Source organism: Rhinopithecus bieti, unplaced genomic scaffold, assembly GCF_001698545.2.
Source record: "Rhinopithecus bieti isolate Rb0 unplaced genomic scaffold, ASM169854v2 scaffold_9581, whole genome shotgun sequence".
Classification (NCBI taxonomy): domain Eukaryota; kingdom Metazoa; phylum Chordata; class Mammalia; order Primates; family Cercopithecidae; genus Rhinopithecus; species Rhinopithecus bieti.
The window spans coordinates 2921816-2939501 of NW_016806413.1; the positions used below are offsets into that span (position 1 = coordinate 2921816).

Here is a 17686-nt window from a genome sequence, read left to right on the forward strand (position 1 = left end):
GGGGGGGGGGGAAGAAGCAAAGAAAGGAGAACAATCAGACCTAGGATCAAAGTGTATAAAGGAATTTAAGGAAAATAATCAGAAAGAATTCTAGTCAATGCACAAAGAAGCATTTGCAAAATGAAGTTAGCCCCAGGTACTTCCCATTGGCTCCAAGCCACCAGAGAGAGAAAAGGGAAGGCCTGGAGAACAACAAACTAAATAAATACCTTCAACTTCAAATCAAGTAGAACAGCTTTTCCTAGAACAGCAGAGGGCCAACAAAAATTGCTCAACTCCGTTCTGTACAATCAGAAGACAGAGCCAGGCAAAAGAAAAGTATTCGAGATAAAATTATTTAAAATCTTTTCACTAGAGAAATAAAGACTAGTCAAAACTTACTCTAATCTAACTTGGAATAGATCTCTTTGCTAAACACTTTCTAAGTTAAAGTTTCTATAATCTCCTTTTCCTTAGTTTATAACAAATATCTTCAAAATATAGATAGTCTTTTTAATGGGGTCCTGAGCAGCAGGGGCCAGAAGGAAAGGAAAATTAAAAGAGAAAAACTGGACCGGGTGCAGTGGCTCACGCCTGTAATCCAAATGTTGGCAAAAACTGATCAGCTTTTATTTGTTCTTTAGAGTAAGAATCCTTCTTAAACAAGTGCATTAAACTAGGCATTTTCATTCTTCTCCTCAAACTATCCTATAAAAATAACAAATGGAAGAATGGAGCTGCCCATAAAAGACAAAGACTGAAGTAGGTATGGCTTGGAACACTAAGTCCCAAAAAATAAAACAACGTTGTTTTTGTGTTTTTTCCCTCCATGCATTACACAGAAAGTAAGGAGCTGTCATTTTACTTAAAAGAAAAAAATAAAGATTACATTTGCAACACCTGAGGAAGCAAAGAATAAAATAACATTATCAGCTGGGTGCAGTGGCTCATGCCTGTAATCCTGGCAGTTTTGGAGGCCGGAGGATCACTCAAGGCCAGGAGTTTGACACCGGCCTGGGCAACATAGTGAGACCCCCCCATCTCTACATAAAATTTAAAAAATTACCCAGGCATGGTGGCACACCTGTAGTACTAGCCACATGGGAGGATTGTTGAGCCTAGGAGGTCAAGACAGCAGTGAGCCATGATTGTGCCACTGCACTCTAGACTGTGCAACAGAGTAAGACCCTATCTCCAAAAAAAAAAAAAAAGTAACATTCTCAAAGTCCACTTTCGAAAAAAAAGAGAGACAAAAGAGGCACAGTGAGTATAAGAAATGATCTGAATTTCATTTGATCTCCAGACCACTTTTCCCCTCCTCTTAGCGCTCCCCCCAGTCCCACCAAAAGTCTTTCTGAAACTCAAAGATTCACTTCAATCTCATGACAGCATAATAAAAATGCTACTGGATCAAAAGCAAGCTGGATGAGCACTGAGTATGTAGTTCAGTACCTGTTTGTTGATACCAAGCGGACTGCTCTGTTGCACCAGAGAAAGCATGTGTGTGCTGCAAAGAAGCTTCTCCAGCTCAGGTGAAACATTCCAGATCACACAGAAGGCAACCCTGACAACTACCCATCTGCTTAGTGGGAATGCCAACTTCAAGGCACACCAAACACTAAACATCACTTAATATGAGGTTTGCTATAATGGTGAACACTTATAGTACTCAGTCCTGTTTAATCCCGTTTAATGTTTGGATCCGTGAGTCTACTGAACTATTAACTATCAGATCATCTATGTAAATTTGTACAAATTTGCCCAACCAGGATCAAGAGAAAAAAATTCCTTTTAATAAAAAGTTAACAAATACAAGCAACATTATTAGTAATATGAATAAACATGTGGACAGCAAGACCAAAGGGCACCAAAGGAGACCATGCACCTTGCAGAAAAGACAAGAGATATTCATTTTTCCCTGTCCTCTCCATTTAAAGAGAAGTGCTTTCCAGGAAAGCCATACTGAAAAGCAACGAAGGAAAAAAGCTAGGGAGAAGGGGAAGCACGTGAGATTGTTAATTCCAGTCTTCCTATATTATATGCTACAATGGGGTATTAATCTGGTCTATTAGAATAGGGAAAAAATAAACTATAAAATTTTACTTTTATTTAGTAGATTTAACACACTTCTAAACTAACTAAAGTTGTTGGTTTAAATGGCTGGTCAATTTGTTTAATTCAGTAAAATATTCATGTATGTTATATATACATATATATGTGTGTGTAAATGTTAGAAGAAACATTCTAATACCTTTTTCTCACACATACATGTAGAATGATCTCTTTATTTCCACTGTATCCTGTTTTTATGACATAGTAACTTAAGATGTAGATTAACTGGGCAAAAGGCATAAAACTGAAATCTCTGCCTGCTTATGCTTGCATATCTGAAACTAATTTTTCTCCCAAAAATAAATTAGAAAGATATGACATGACCAGCTCTTCTCTCTTGATACTTCTGTGCAAAATGGAAAGAGAAGAACAGAGAAAAGAACAAAAAATTATAAGCTAAAAGGTGAACTTAGCTTATAATTCTCTTTTTCAAAATCACCTATTCAAGAAATATTTACTAGGCAGCCACTATGTGCCAACCGTGGTGTTCTGACTGACTGGCCATAATCATGACTGGAGATATCTGAAAATCCAGAAAACATCTTTATTTTGAAATTAACCTGTATTTAATAATTTAAGTTTTATGCAGAATATAAACTTGAATATTCAACACACTCTGTACAGTTCAAAATTTTGTTGGCAACCAGCCAAATTTAGACAGGCTAATTATTTCAAGCATTCTCATATCCATCTACTGCTACTACTTATGATTCTTGGTCCTGACACAGTACTCTAGTTTTATTTCTAGCATTAGACACAAACATTCAAAAACCATTTTCTAAAATATAATCAATCCAATGCAGGAATCACTAGCTTTGTTTTTAGATACCTTTTGCTATTCTCTTTTATAGATGTTTTTAAAGTGTTGATTCAATTCTGAATCCCTGAGGCTTCACCCCCTATTTCTTTAGAGCAGTTCACAATTGAAAATGAAACTCTTACCAACTGACTTTATCAGTAGAGAGCTATGAAGGGTCAGGATTCTAAGACTTAGGGTTTAAAGACCAAGGTCTAGCCTGCAGAGTTCCATGTCACATCTCTAGAGAATAAATACCACAAGACAGACACAGACATAATACACACCTGATAAAAAACAAAGGAAGTTCAACTCCCACAAATAGCCCTGTTGACTTGTACCAGAAAGGCATCTACTTCCTTCTCCTTTCACCATAAATGCAGATAGGTGTTTGTCACTAACAGTAAGACACAATAAAAGAAAGTAACCCCAGCCGGGTGCAGTGGCTCATGCCTGTAATCCCAATACTTTGGGAGGCCAAGGCAGGCGGATCTCCTGAGGTCAGGAGTTTGAGACCAGCCTGGCCAACATGGTAGAACCCTGTCTCTACTAAAAATACAAAAATTAGCTGGCATGGTGGCAGGCTCCTGTAATCCCAGCTACTCGGGAGGCTGAGGCAGGAGAATTGCTTGAACCTGGGAGATGGAGGTTGTGGTGAGCCGAGATACCACACCACCGCACTCCAGCCTGGGTGTCAGAGTGAGACTGGCTCGAAAAGAAAAGAAAAGAAAGAAAGTAACCCCAAAATGCCAACCAGGAGAAGAAAATTTGCGTTTCTTTTTAAAGAACCGGTCCACCAGTTGACAGGACTATTACTGTCTAACACATATAGGACCATGAGATCAGAAAAATCAGGTGTAAATGCTAAAGTTTAAAGAGTCTATAGAGAAAAAGTGGCTGTTCCAGAGGAAGAGAACCTCAGGTACAGAGGGCTGCTGCTTCACCCATCAAATTCTGTGTTGAACACACACCCAGAGTTACGCAATGGGGCGATCTTATAGGTATATACAGGGACTCTGAAACAACCATCATCCCATGTCTCACTCACAGACCTCAAAGTCAAAATCAGTTGCAATTTTGGATTTAAAAATCAGTCCAATGGAAAACTACACTGGCAACACGAAAATGCTGTATTCATTTTTTGTTGTTTCTTTCCAAAAGATGAGTGTTTCTCCTGTTTTCTTAGCACTTAAATGTGACCTTCTCTCACAGTAGTAACATGAATAACAGAAAATAGCATTTAAAAATAAGGTAAAGAGGCTGGGTGCAGTGGCTCAGGTCTGTCATCCCAGAGCACAGAGGGGAGGCCGAGTGGGGTGGATCACTTGAGGTCAGGAGTTCAAGACCAGCCCGGCCAACATGGCAAAACCCCATCTCTACTATAACTACAAAAATTAGCTGAGTGTGGTGGCATGCACTTGTAGTCACAGCTACTCGAGAGGCTGAGGCAGAAGAATCGCTTGGGCCTGGGAGGTAGAGGTTGCAGTGAGCCAAGATCACGCCACTGCACTCCAGCCTCGGTGACAGAGCGAGATTCTCTCTCTTAAAAAAAAAAAAAAGACAAAGAAAGGAGATGATGCTAGAAAGACTTTGAAGCAAATATTCATTAATTCAATGTTTTATAATGAGAAAGGTTAGGGTATGGTATAATAAAAAACTCTGGGATATATGCTATGAAGTTATATTTTCTATAGTTTAGATAAAAGAAAACTAAAGGTTAGATGTTAAGTGATTTGCTTTAAGTCATAAAGCTAGCACTAGTACCTACATCTTCTAATCTTCTGGTTTCCCCTTACAGCTTACTATAACTTAGAAAACATTAGACAAAGCCTGCTGGATCCATAGATTTTTTTTTTTTTTTTTTTTTTTTTTTTTTGATAGCATGAGTCTTGCTCTGCCCCAGGCTGGAGTGCAGTGGCAAGATCTCAGCTCCTTGCAAGCGTCCGCCTCCCGGGGTTCACGCCATTCTCACTGTGCCTCAGCCTCCCGAGTAGCTGGACTACAGGCGGCCCGCCCCTCGCCAGCTAATTTTTTTGTATTTTTAGTAGAGACGGGGTTTCCCGTGTTAGCAGGATGGTTTCGATCTCTGACTCGTGATTCGCCCTTCTCGCCTTCAAGTGCTGGGATTACAGGCTTGAGCCACCGCGCCCGGCCAGATTTTAATGATAATAGTAACAAATAATTTTTACTTGTGGCTTAAAATTACACATTAAAGTTTCTACAGTTCTAAGTTTAACAAATAGAAAGCCCTTTCCCAAGCCTATGAATGTGTAGTACATGTAATAGGAAGATCTGACATGATTATTTCAACTACTATATTGGTCATCAGTTGTGGTGTGGTCTATAGGGTCCTTTAAGAGAATGTCTGCCTTGTAAGGTTCAGACACTAAAACCACCAAAGATGAGAACTAGAGTCTGGTACTTGGAAGCACAGTTTTAATCCCACTCTTCTGTCACTACCACTTACCTTGATGGGTACTTCAGCGAGTAAGCAGCAGCCAAGAATCCACCTAGGTTGTGCCCAAGCAAGATCATTTTGTCCAATCCTAGGGCACATCTCCACTCTTCAATGGATTCCACAAACTGATTCTCCACTTCTTCTGCGTCACTGTCAAACCTGGGTCTACTACTTCGTCCAAAACCCAATAGGTCAAAAGCATAGACAGGTCTGTTGGTGCAAAGATCTCCAAAATTCAGTGCCCAGAGCCCAAGACCTCCTCCAAAACCATGTAGAAGGACAAGTGGAGTCTTATTTGAAATATTATGAGAGAACTTCAGTGTCCATATTTTATTTCCATTAGATATACGAACAGGTTCTTTTTTGTATGTGCAAGGGACACCTAATGAAAACATAAAAAAGAAATTCTGTTTCATTTTATTACTTCTGAGAAGGGAAGTATTCTCAGAGCAATCAAAAATTACAAACCATCTAGTATCCAATCTCATGATTTTAGCTTTTATTGTCAGCTATTTTTTAAAAGTACACATTTTATTGAAGTAAATCATTCTAAATGACTATGTTTTAAACCTAAGGGGGAAGACCTACCTCAGACAAAACTCAAGTAACCTGCGGTCAAGGTCTTTGGCAAGTCATATTACCTTCTAACTTCTTTCCACGTCTATCAAATGAGGGTATTATACTCCTAGAAGTGAACAGGAACTTAGTGGCTACCGAATCCATTATTTTAAGGTCTCTAGCTTTGCAGACATTTTGTAGAATACTGTCAGGTGTCCTACAATTTCAAGGTGGTATTCTTTTGTTAACTTTGAATTGAAGTCAGACTCAAAGGCATCATTTTTCCTTTAAAAGTAATCATGAACTTAGGGAAGGATTAATGGTATCTATATTAAACACATAAGTGAAATATTAAGTCATTTCAAAGTTTAGTAGGAAAAAAGTTGACGAAGTATTGTAGGAACTCCTCAGCATGACACACCAGGTAACTTGGGTCCAACTCTAGTAATCTCCCAGAAAAAGCAAATAGTCACAATTTTAAAGATCAAAGCTCTTTTTTACCTTCAATGCTGTGGGACTAAATACTTTAAACACTCCCAAAATTGCCTAAAATGAAATTAAATTTGAAATTCACTTATATTTAACTATCAACTGAATAGCTGCATTTCAGATATACCCCTTAATTATTTATGCATATTCATATACAGTAGACAAAACACTGAAGAAACAGGAGTTTCTGCCTTTTAACCAAAGAAATAATCTCAGGTTTTATATCCATATAGTGGCAGCAAAGAAGAAACCTAACATTCATTCAGATTATTAACAGAGCACATGCCCTCAAGTTGGGGGAAATACCATTAGTTTAGAAAAGGGGCTGCTTTGGCTTCAGTACCAAGCCAAACCACTTAAGCATTTTGAACACATACGTCTTGTGTATTCCCATAAAAACCATCTGTAAAACTATCAGATAACTCATTCCACAGTAGCTTACTTTCATGTCTGATAAGCAGAGACAAATTCACATTCCTATTTGCATCCCTAGAACCAAAAGGAAGGGAATCAACATGTTTGTTAGATGCATGAATTGAGAATCTAGCACCTCTTTTTATCTCCTGACAAGAATTTTTTTATTTTGGTAAATCACAATGACAACTTTCTCAGTTTTGTAGAGAGCAAGTTTACCCAAGTACATGGAATAAAAGTTCATTATGTTAAAAATCTGTGTAATAACCAGGTGTGGTAGCTCATGCCTGTAATCCCAGCACTTTGGGAGGCAGAGGCGGGTGGATCACCTGAGGTCAGGAGTTCGAGACTAGCCTGGCCAACATGGCGAAATCCCGTCTTTACTAAAAATACAAAAATTAGCCGGGTATGGTAGCAGGTGCCTGTAATCCCAGCTACTTGGGAGGCTGAGGCAGGAGAACTGCTTGAACCCAGGAGGCAGAGGTTGCAGTGAGCTGAAATTGTACCACTGCACTCCAGCTTGGGTAACAGAGCAAGGCTCCATCTCAAAAAAAAAAAAAAAAAAAGAAATTCATGTAAGATGGCTAATTATCCCTTCCTAAGGATATATATAGTTATGGTCACTGACTCCTGAATCATTCAAATGCACAAACAAATTCATTAGTGGTAAAGAGAACAAAAAACAGACATGTACAAACATCTGCACCTACATACAAAAATAACACATGAATGTGAACGGTACTCCTTAATCCACTCCTTTAAGTAGAATCAGCAGAACAAAATTGCACAATAAATACCACTGCTTAGAACTATACCCACAGATACCTTGGAATGCCCTGATGGTACAAGTTTGGATAAATTTTAGTGATCATAAGAAGGAAAAAAAAAAAGGCTTCCACACAACCATAAATATAGAATCCTAGAATGCTAGAACTAGAAGGAATTCTAAAGACCCCTTCATTTTACAAGAATCCTACCCCTTCATTTTACAAGAAATAAGAAGCTGAGCAAAGTGACTTGTCCAAGATTTTGTGGCAGATCTGGGCCTAGACCAAGTTACCTGGGTCCAGTCCAGTACTTTCACTATACAAGGCTGCATGCTCTGAAACACCTAGAATCTGTTCTGAAAGCATAGTCTCAAGCATAGTCAGGGGGGTGTCCCTGAGACTCTTTGAGGGGATCCAGGAAGTCAAAACTATTTTCATCATAATACTTATAATACTAAGACTTTGTATTTTTCACTCTCATTCTCTAGTAGGTATACCATCGTCCAGAAGTCACATATGTGATTACCCATCAGACTGAAAGCAGAAGCAGCAACCTTATGTCAAGCTAGACATAAAAGAGATTTGTAAACATGTAAACATTGTTACTCTTCTCATTACATATTTTTTGGAAAGTATTTTTTTTTTTTTGGTAGAAACTTTATTTTAATCTGTAATGGGTTTGTTACCATTATTTTAAAGAAATTAATAAATTAACATTTTGATTATTCAATTTTAATTTCTAATTGAATTAGAAATGGTAAATATTGATAATAAGCCCATAAAAAAATCTCCTTGGGGTCCTTACTAATTCAAGAGTATAACAGGGGCCCAAGACCAAAAGTTTTAGAACTCCTACCTGCCAGCCCCAACATTCATTTCTGTACTTTCTAATGACAAGGAAAAGGAAAAAAGTTATCTTGCTAACAATGAACACACCACAAAATCTTATCTCTAGTTTCAGGGCAATGAGATATATCGGACCTATCTTAGTACACAGTTCATTTAACTTACAAGAAGAAAGCCTTACATTTTAACATCTTCTCTTCGGCTTCTTTAAGGTGTAATGTAGACGTAGGGCACCATGTAGGGAGCCAGCCAGTTAGCCATCCTGACCTAGAGCACCAAAAACAAAATACAAATAGGTGAGTTCATGCTCTTCTCAACTACCAATTGTCACACGCACAGAAGAAAGGCAGCACAGGAAATTTACTACCTGTGTGATGGTGAAGCTATGTGTGACAAAAGTGACCTAACATGCACAAAACATGGTGGTAAGTACTGGGATACAGATATTCAACTTCAGCCTGTGTACTTACAAGTAGATCTCAAAGTCTATCTTATTCATGGATAGTCAGATTCCAAATAAACAAAAAGAGGATAAAATGGGCAGAACAAGAAAACACAAAAAATACATTCCTCCCCACTGCAAGACAGCCTCTTATTGGAGTAGAAGTGCAAAAAAAGTTAAAGACCAGGAATAGATTCATTTGAATGATAGTTTCACAGTGAATATAAAAGGTACCTCTATAGGGGTTGAGAAAAGAGACGCCTTATTAAAATCTGAGATCTATCATTTTTTGGGGGAAAAAAGGCTTCAAATCTCATATGAGTAGTAACATACCCCTAACACAAATGTCAAGGGCTGGACTGTGTACAATCTCCTTGGGGTGTACTGGTTAACTGTTAATAGAAATACAAAAAAGCTTTGGGTTTCAGCAAACAGTAGATGAATAGAATGACCAAAGCATCCATCGGAAGACAGCACAACAAAAAACAAGGATGCAGATCTGAGGCAACTAGTGAAGAAAGGCTTGGGGGGACTGCAGCTGACATACTTTGTTTGTAGCCAACAAAGGAGAGGGTGAACCTCAACTCCTGGCCTGGCAGCTACAAACCAAAAGCTTATTGTAATAACCTGACATAATGTAGAGCTTCAGCAGTCATTTGACAGTTAGCAAGGGCTGGGTACATGGTTGGTATTATTTAAAATGAGAACTCTCTGATGAAAAAGAAATGAATTAGAAGAGGAAAAGTAAACTACTGCAGAGTCCAGATGAGAGGTAAGGGCCCAATACAAGGCTTTGGCAACAGGGATAGAGATAAGAAGATGTAGTCACATGTAGTCACAGAATATTTAAAAGGAAAACAGGTTGGATTTGATAATTGGTTGGATATAAAGAAGGTATAATAAGGATTCCCAGGGGTCTCTCTTAGGGTACCACTATAATGACAGACAACACAAGAGTTAGAATAGGTGTGAGTAGGAAAATATGTTAAGTTTTGGAAGTGTTGTGATCCAACACCCAGCTTTCTAACCTTTGTACATTCATCCTACAATACTTCCCTTCCCTGTAGAATTTATCTGGATATTATGTATAACAGGTACTCAATAAATAATGTTTGCTGAATGATTAAGTCACTCACAATCCAGGAGATTCTCAGTCCAAATTATCCCCGTTTCATAGATGTAAAAACTGAAGTTCAGAAATGTTAAGCACCAAGTCCAAGGGTATACAGCTAGTAAGTAAGTGACACAAGCAGAGATTTGAGTTTGATTCTGAGCCACTCCAAAGTGCTTTTTTCTCAAATGACTACTTTCCTTAAAATGTCTGAAGAGTTGCCCATTACCTACAGGATAAGTCTATATTTTCTTGGACCTGCACAGAAGGTACTTTGCAATCCATCCACAGCCTACCTCCATCCCATCTTTTCTTTTCCTTTATACATTGTACTTTTTCCAGTACCTCATAGCTCCCAAAATTTCACATGATTATGTGTCTCTATGGCTTTGCACAGCTCTTGTAAATTACCCAGTCTCAAGTAGTTCCTTATAGCAGCATGAGAATGGACTAATACACAGGCCACTAAAAATAAAAGAACTCATGATTTTAGAGGTTAAAACAATAAACTATCATTAAGGTGAAGCTCTTTTGTTCTTGACCAGCCATTAGGTCTATATTTAACCATAAAAATATGAACTAGTACCAACATGAAATTACTTACAACTCAATCTCATCCATTGTCTTAAACAAACATCTCTCAAACCATACCACAATTATTTGCCAGAGAGAATCAGAGGTTAATCAAAAAAAAATTACAGTGAAATGAAGTATAATCTACTATTGCTCCAATTGATATCACAGACAAATTGGGGCAAAGAAAAAACAAATGCATTCTTTGCATTAAAAAAGGATGCTTTTTTTAAGAAACAACATTCAAAAAATAATTCAGACACTGAATACCTACTATGTACAAAGCACCAGAATTTAAAAAGTTATATACCATCCTGTAATGGAAGAATCATGCCTACCTCCATCAACTTACCACTAACCACAAAACCAGCTTTCAAACAATGGGACTGTCCATGGATTTCCCTCTTAGTGACGAGCTCAACTCAGAGAAGGGGCAAAACATGTTTTCATGTTTGTAAGCTTACATTAAAAAGTAGGGATCTTCAACCATAAGAAGAGGCACCAACTCTTTTCAGGTTTTCAAAGAAGCATCTTCATCAAAACAGGTGATTTTTTTAAAGTGGGTTTTTTTCTAACAGAAAAATATACCTTTAACAAAACATAGCAATATATTCTCACCCTTAATGGAACTGTAAAGACAGCACTCGTCCCCTAAGCCCTGATAATGTTTCTGTCCAGTTTTACTTTAACCAGATGGTTAAATGTTTTACAGAAACTATCCTCTACTTCTTTGAGACACTCTACAGGATTGGGTGTTATACATATAATAGGCTCCAAGGAACACTTCCAATGAGTAAAAAGCAAGGGCCTATCGTTTCCATCCTTTAGTTGATTCCTGTTTGTTCAAAGGTCCCATACCTTACCTTGCAACTTCTATTGCTTCAATCCTCTAAAACTTACCCATCCAACTCTACCTCCTGTCTTTGGGGTAAATTAATCTCACCTTCAAAGAGACCCTTTGCCCCCTTCCCAGTGGTATCCTATGTCATTCAGTGTTGTTCAGCATTCCTAGGTTTAAATATATAGAAGACTGGAACTAAGGACACACGACTGAAGCTTGTCAGATATCCTGCCATTCTTCTGAGGTCACAAAATTCAAGGTAAAAACTAAATTCACACAGACCACCTATAAAACAGTAAACTAGATTCAATGCCTCTTCCTCATAGCTTTGGAAAATAAATAGAAAAGCAAAACCTAACTTCTCTATTTTATTTAAGGAGATAAGCAATAAACACTATCATCCATCACTGAGGCCTAAATTCAACAGTGACCAAAGTGTCAACTATAACACAAAGAAAAGCCATTCACCACAGGAACTATAGCTTTCTAATAGTAAGCATCTATGAAATGGGGAAAGCTGACCAATGCAAGCCAAAAAGTTTTCTACACAGCCCCATCAGTTGGGCACTTACCTTATTAGCAAGGCAAAGAATACAAGCCCTAAAGCATCTATCTAATCACAGAAACAAAAACAAACAAACAAAAAAAAAGGATTCTTGTTTTATAACCATTGTAGTGTAAACTGAGAATCTTTTTAGTGAGCAGACTTTTGAGTAAGTTATAAAAGATCACATCAGAGGTGACAATTTTTAGGAAAGCCAAGTAAGATATGCTTAACATATTTTAATAGAGTATATTTTACCTAAGAATCTGACTTTAAGTATCCTGAGTGAGAGACAGACACCACTTTTCCATTAACTTTTACCTAATCTGTTTTAAAAAAATTACATTGTACTTATACCCTATACCATCAACACTTAAGATTCCTGGTAATCTCTGTTTTGTTCTTTAACATATCTGACTATCTATACTATTACCAAACCTGAATTGCACAATCTATAAATATTATGAAACAGTGAAAGAGGTTTCAAAGTATTCTGAAGAAAATATGCAGAAATCTGGCCAGTTTCCACACACTCTTGGCCACTTAAATAACATTTCTAATTAGGTTATAAGTAAAAAGGATTTCATTATATTAAAATTTTGTTTAAAATGGCCTCCATTCCTATTCTAGTACAGTTGAGACAGAAAAATCATATAAACTTACTATTACTCTTGATAAACTAATCTAAGCACAGTATTCTACCTCATTTAAAGAAACCATGAGGCTTTGATTTTTATTATAAATATCCAAATTAATTACAGGTATGAATATATATATTTATTTATATTTACACTTACATTTATCTGAGATACTTCCTCAACCAATGACTAAAAACTTCCAAATTGGAAATTGTAACACCTGGGTAAATAAAGACCTTTCTTGGGAATTGACTTTTAAATTCTATTCTTGGGAAAAGAAAAGAAAAGAAAAAAGAGGACTTTGGGAGGTTAAGGTGGGAGGATTGCTTGAGCTCAGTCAGGAGGTCAAGACCAGCCGCCTGGCACATGCTTGTAGTCCCAGCAATCTGGAGGGGGAATACGGGGGCTGGAGGGCAAGTTGCTGAGATGCTAGGATTGCTTGAGCCCAGGAGGTTGAGGCTGCAGTGAGCCATGATTGTGTCACTGCACTCCAGCCTGGGCGACAGAGCAACAACTTGTCTCCAGAAAAAAAAAAAAAAAAAAAAAAAAAAAAAAAAAAAAAAAAAAAAAAAAAAGAATATGGTCTCATACAGCTACAATTTAAGTGACTAACATGCCATTTTATTTTGGATAAATGATACTTAAGTGATTCAAATTATCAACGACAACCCATGCCCTCTAATATATGTTAACACATTAATACTCTTTTAACTGCCCCCCCACCCATTTCTAACCTGTAACTTTTAAAGACTCAGAGTGGTAGTATAACTGTTTTAGACAAGTCATGTGCTGGTAACACTTATCTCCCCATTGTTTCCTACCTTCCTTCACACAGTAAACAAACTATTTTAGAGTCACTTATATGACCTCATTGTCAAACACACTTGAAGAAGCCTCATGTGTAGTCTACTTAACAAGTGAGTTACATTTCTTTGCATCAGTTCTAAAATAAGTTCATTCACTAGATAATAAAGAGAATAAAACTAAAAATCCTAGGTCTCAAACTGAACAATCAGTTTTAATGAATCATCTCACTACATGATTTTTTTTAAATAACTCACAATCAGGAGTGGGAATTACAGAACCATGAGATTAGACTAATAACCTAACAATTAGTCAAGGCAATGTTTAAGCCAATATAATGTTTCAAGAGGAAGAACTGAGCTTTTTATATCGTTTAGGAGCAGGAAGGTAAAAATAAGATCATGGTCTGGACATGTTAAATTTGAGGAATCAGGCACAAACATCTGACAATTAGAAACATTACCAGAGTACAGAAGAGGACTCTAGGAAGAAAATGAGATCTGAGTCATCTCCACAGACGAGATAGTTCAAGGAGTTTAAGTAAACAAGACAAAAAATAAAAACAAGGGTGATGACAGAATCCTGGAAAATGACTACATTTAGAGAATGAAAAAAAAAGGGAGAAACTAATAAAAGTATTGTTGCTCTTAGGTAAGATAAAAGGCAAAATGTCATTAAGAGCTAGAATGTCTAATAAGAGTTTCAAATAGTAGTAGCTATCATTACAATAACAAACACCAAAGAGGACCCAAGAAGTACTGAAAAAACTAGGCCACTGGGATGTGGCAGTGAAAAGTTTTGTGATTTTTAAGATGTCAGGTGGCAAAGGTTTGGGAAGGAGAGAAGGCAGCAGAGAGAAAGGCACATATCTTGCCAGTTTTTAAAAAGATTAGATAGAGAAATCCACTCTCCTATCTCCAAGGCAAAGACCTACATTCACAGTCTAATGTAAACCCAGTGAGGAGCTAGCAAACAGACTGAAGCAGGGAGGGGAGAGAAAAATCCCTTATTTATACTTTATTTATAGCATTTGATGATTTCCGTGGCGTAAATACTCCCACTATGGCCAATTTCAAGCTGCCAACGGTTGGCAAAATTCCTAAATTTAGCAATGGCTTGCTGGTACAAATCAACTCCAGCACACAACTGCAAATCACCTCTTTTATGGTCTACCCTGCAACTGGGCAATTCTGTGACAGCTTTCCTCTCAACTCAATTGTCACTTAATCATTCTCTAGGATAACTTAAAGCAATTCACAGACGTCTACTCTACTCTCATTACTTTTAGCTTTCTCAACTGTTCTGCAGCTGAAAGGGGTTGGATGTTGAAAGCAAAATGGATCCCAGTATGCCTGTCTTCACTAAGTGCCACAAAGTAAAGGACAAGAATCATATTCAAAAAGCCATCAGATGACCATTTTATAACTTTCCTTTGTTAATGCCATCTCCCTATCTAAACCTCAAATGTTTTAAGGTTAGGGAACTGTATTCAAAACAAGAGTCAGACATCCCACGAGTCCCAATTCCAGTGACAGGCAGCAGAGATACAGGGTAAGCATCTTAGATTAAATCCAGACACCTCAAAGGGTTCCACTCCAGCCCTGCTACTTGCTGGCAGACTGGCAGTAGCCCTTCCAGTGGTAGTTTCAACTGCAAAATGGGAACAATAATATCCAGCACACAGGGTCAACCTTGGACTTCACAGGATCACTTCTAGGGATAGTCCCTAGACACCGCTAAAGCATATTGCCAAGAATACCAGGGAAGCCCACTTCTGTCTAGAAACTATGGCTGATCAGCTGCTAAGGATTTTTTAATCATCTACCTCCAATGACCTCCAACCATCACTGCAAGCCATAAAACCCTTTCACGATTGTGTCCTGGACTCCCAGGCCCTACTACATCAAAACCAAAGAGTCCACCTGAAAGTAGTGTCAAGAATCAAAAATGTTGTAACAAACCAGATGAGAACACAACCTACCAATCAGGTTCCTACTTGCGTCCACATAACATTCAACATTTCACCTCAATGCAACAAGGAAGTTCATCAACAAACCTCAACAAATAAACAAATCTCAAGAGAATAACTTCGTTTCTAATATTTCACAATTTTTCCCCATGACATCTTTCCAAATATCCCTGTCTTCATGGTACTCCATATTCTATCATTTAGGTTACGCTTCCTAGGCAAATTTCTCCAGAGGTCTGAAGTAGAACCGATGTCAAAAAATTAAATATATATGGGGGAAGTTTACTTTCCAATACAAATGACAGGTCTTGAGAAACAAGGCAATAATCTTCGTAACAATTACTCCACTCATTAACTACTATTCTTCTACTAACAAATGCAAGAAGTCATTTAGATGTAGAAAAGAATAAACTCACTACACCTGTATATCAAAAAGTTTCAGATTAGACATCTGCCCTCCAACTTCCAGTTTCCTATACATTATGTGTGTTCTTCTAAGGCACATGCAACACACACTTCGCCAGTAAAGCCAGAATAACCTCAGAAGCGCAAACAAATAAGGGACAGTGGAGCTTGCAAGCCAAAGACCTTTATTCGAAAGATGAATTATCACATTTGAACGTGGTATCTCTATCTTAAGGGCTAACTTTCTTTCTATGAAGTATCTGAAACCCACAGCCAGACACCCACTTCCCTAACTTCTTCTCCCCTCCCTCCTTCTCGGCACCCCCGCCCTCCCGCCGCTTCCCGGGCGAATTCGGGCCTCTAATAACCCCCCCAAGGAAGCGCCGCCTCTTCCCATGGCTACGGGAAGGATCGCCCAGCGGCCGAGGCTGGACAGAGCACAGGTAGTACCTGTAGACGGAAGCCGCGCTGGGAGGCTGACAGAGAGACCCGGTCATTTCCCGCGCCTCGCAGTCAGGTGCAGGGTCTGCCGGGCACCGCCCGCCGGCCTCACTGGGGCAGGCCGGGTCCCTTGGCAGAGCCCGAGCCAGTGCGGCCGCCGCGGCCAGCTCCGTCGCCGGCCCGCGGGGCGGCTTACACAACAACGGGGCGGACACTCCGCGCGGGGTCAAGGCGGCCTCCCAGCGCGGCCGGAGTCCGGCTCAGACACCTCGCGGCCCCAGCGCTGAGGGGAGCCTATCCCGAGCAGAGCGGCGCCGGGACGCCTCGGGGCGCCGCGCGGAGTCATGCTGGGGAGGGTCGAGGAAGCGGCCGGTCATCGACAGGCGGGCGGCGAGTCCTTGGTGCTGCCCGCTGGGCCCTAACCCGGCCCGCGCGGAGAATGCGCGCCGGAGACACATAGAAGCCCCCTGCCCTCTGCCGGCTGCGCTTACCTCTCTCCGGTGTCGGCGGAGTCCACCTCCTCCTCCTCCGCCGCCATAGCCGCCGCCGCGCAAGCGCCGGGACTTACCTCTGAGCCGGCTGACAGGCCGACTGGGCGGCCCTAGGTCGGCGCTGCACTTAAGGCCGCGCGGGCCGCCCGCGCATGCGTCTTCCGCGCCCTAGCACGGCCCGGCGGCGCGCCGGCGTTTGCGCGTGCCCGGCCTTGCCTCCGCCATCCCCAGTCAGCGCGCACGCGTTCTCCCGCCCGACGCCCCCGGGTTGTGAGTGCGGGGCGGTACAGTCAGCCCAGAAGAGCTGGTGAGACTCACCCGACTGAGTTAGGTGATAGCTAATTTGAATAATGACTGTATTCATGCATCATCCCGTCAGTGTTGGCTGTCAGGTGGCACCTTGGGGACGGAGGTGCTTCGGGTCCTGGAAGAGCATAGCTAGTGTCCGATAGATGGTGCAGTGGCGAATGAAATGCCGTAATCGAGGTGCTGTGTGGCCTCCCGGGCCTCCCACCAGCCCTTCCCTGCGGGTTGAGGGGCCGGGGGGAGAGGGCGACTCTCAGGAGCCTTCAGGCAGTTGAGCACTGTTCTAGGTATTGGTGTTACTGTAGTGGCCCAAACCAGCAATTTCCCTCCCACCCAACTCTCTAGATACCTGGGAGGGTGAAAAGAGTAGGTGTCGGCCGGGCGCGGTGGCTCACGCCTGTAATTCCAGCACTTTGGGCGGCCCAGGCGAGCGGATGACCTGAGGTCGGGAGTTCGAGACCAGCCTGACCAACATGGAGAAACCCTGTCTCTACTAAAAATACAACATTAGCCGAGCGTGGTGGCACATGCCTGTAATCCCAGCTACTCGGGAGCCTGAGGCAGGAGAATCGCTTGAACCCGGGAGGCGGAGGTTGCGGTGAGCCGAGATCACGGCCACTGCACTCCAGCCTGGGCAACAAGAAGGAAACTCGTCTCAAAAAAAAAAAAAAAAAAAAAAAAAAAAAAAAAAAAAAAAAAAAA

The 17686-nt window shown here is 40.2% G+C and overlaps 1 protein-coding gene across 1 annotated transcript in view; it reads right to left on the reverse strand.

The window, feature by feature from the left end:
- The window catches only part of ABHD5 (abhydrolase domain containing 5, lysophosphatidic acid acyltransferase), a 31046-nt gene extending 13649 nt beyond the window's left edge, over positions 1-17397 (reverse strand). Inside the window, exons 1-3 of the mRNA XM_017876322.1 lie at positions 16679-17397; positions 8601-8686; positions 5355-5727 (exon numbers count right to left, since the gene is read on the reverse strand). Of these exons, the coding sequence (XP_017731811.1) occupies positions 5355-5727; positions 8601-8686; positions 16679-16725 (506 nt within the window). The 5' untranslated portion in view covers positions 16726-17397. The remainder of the gene's footprint in view (positions 1-5354; positions 5728-8600; positions 8687-16678) is intronic.
- Between the last annotated feature and the right edge of the window lie 289 nt (positions 17398-17686).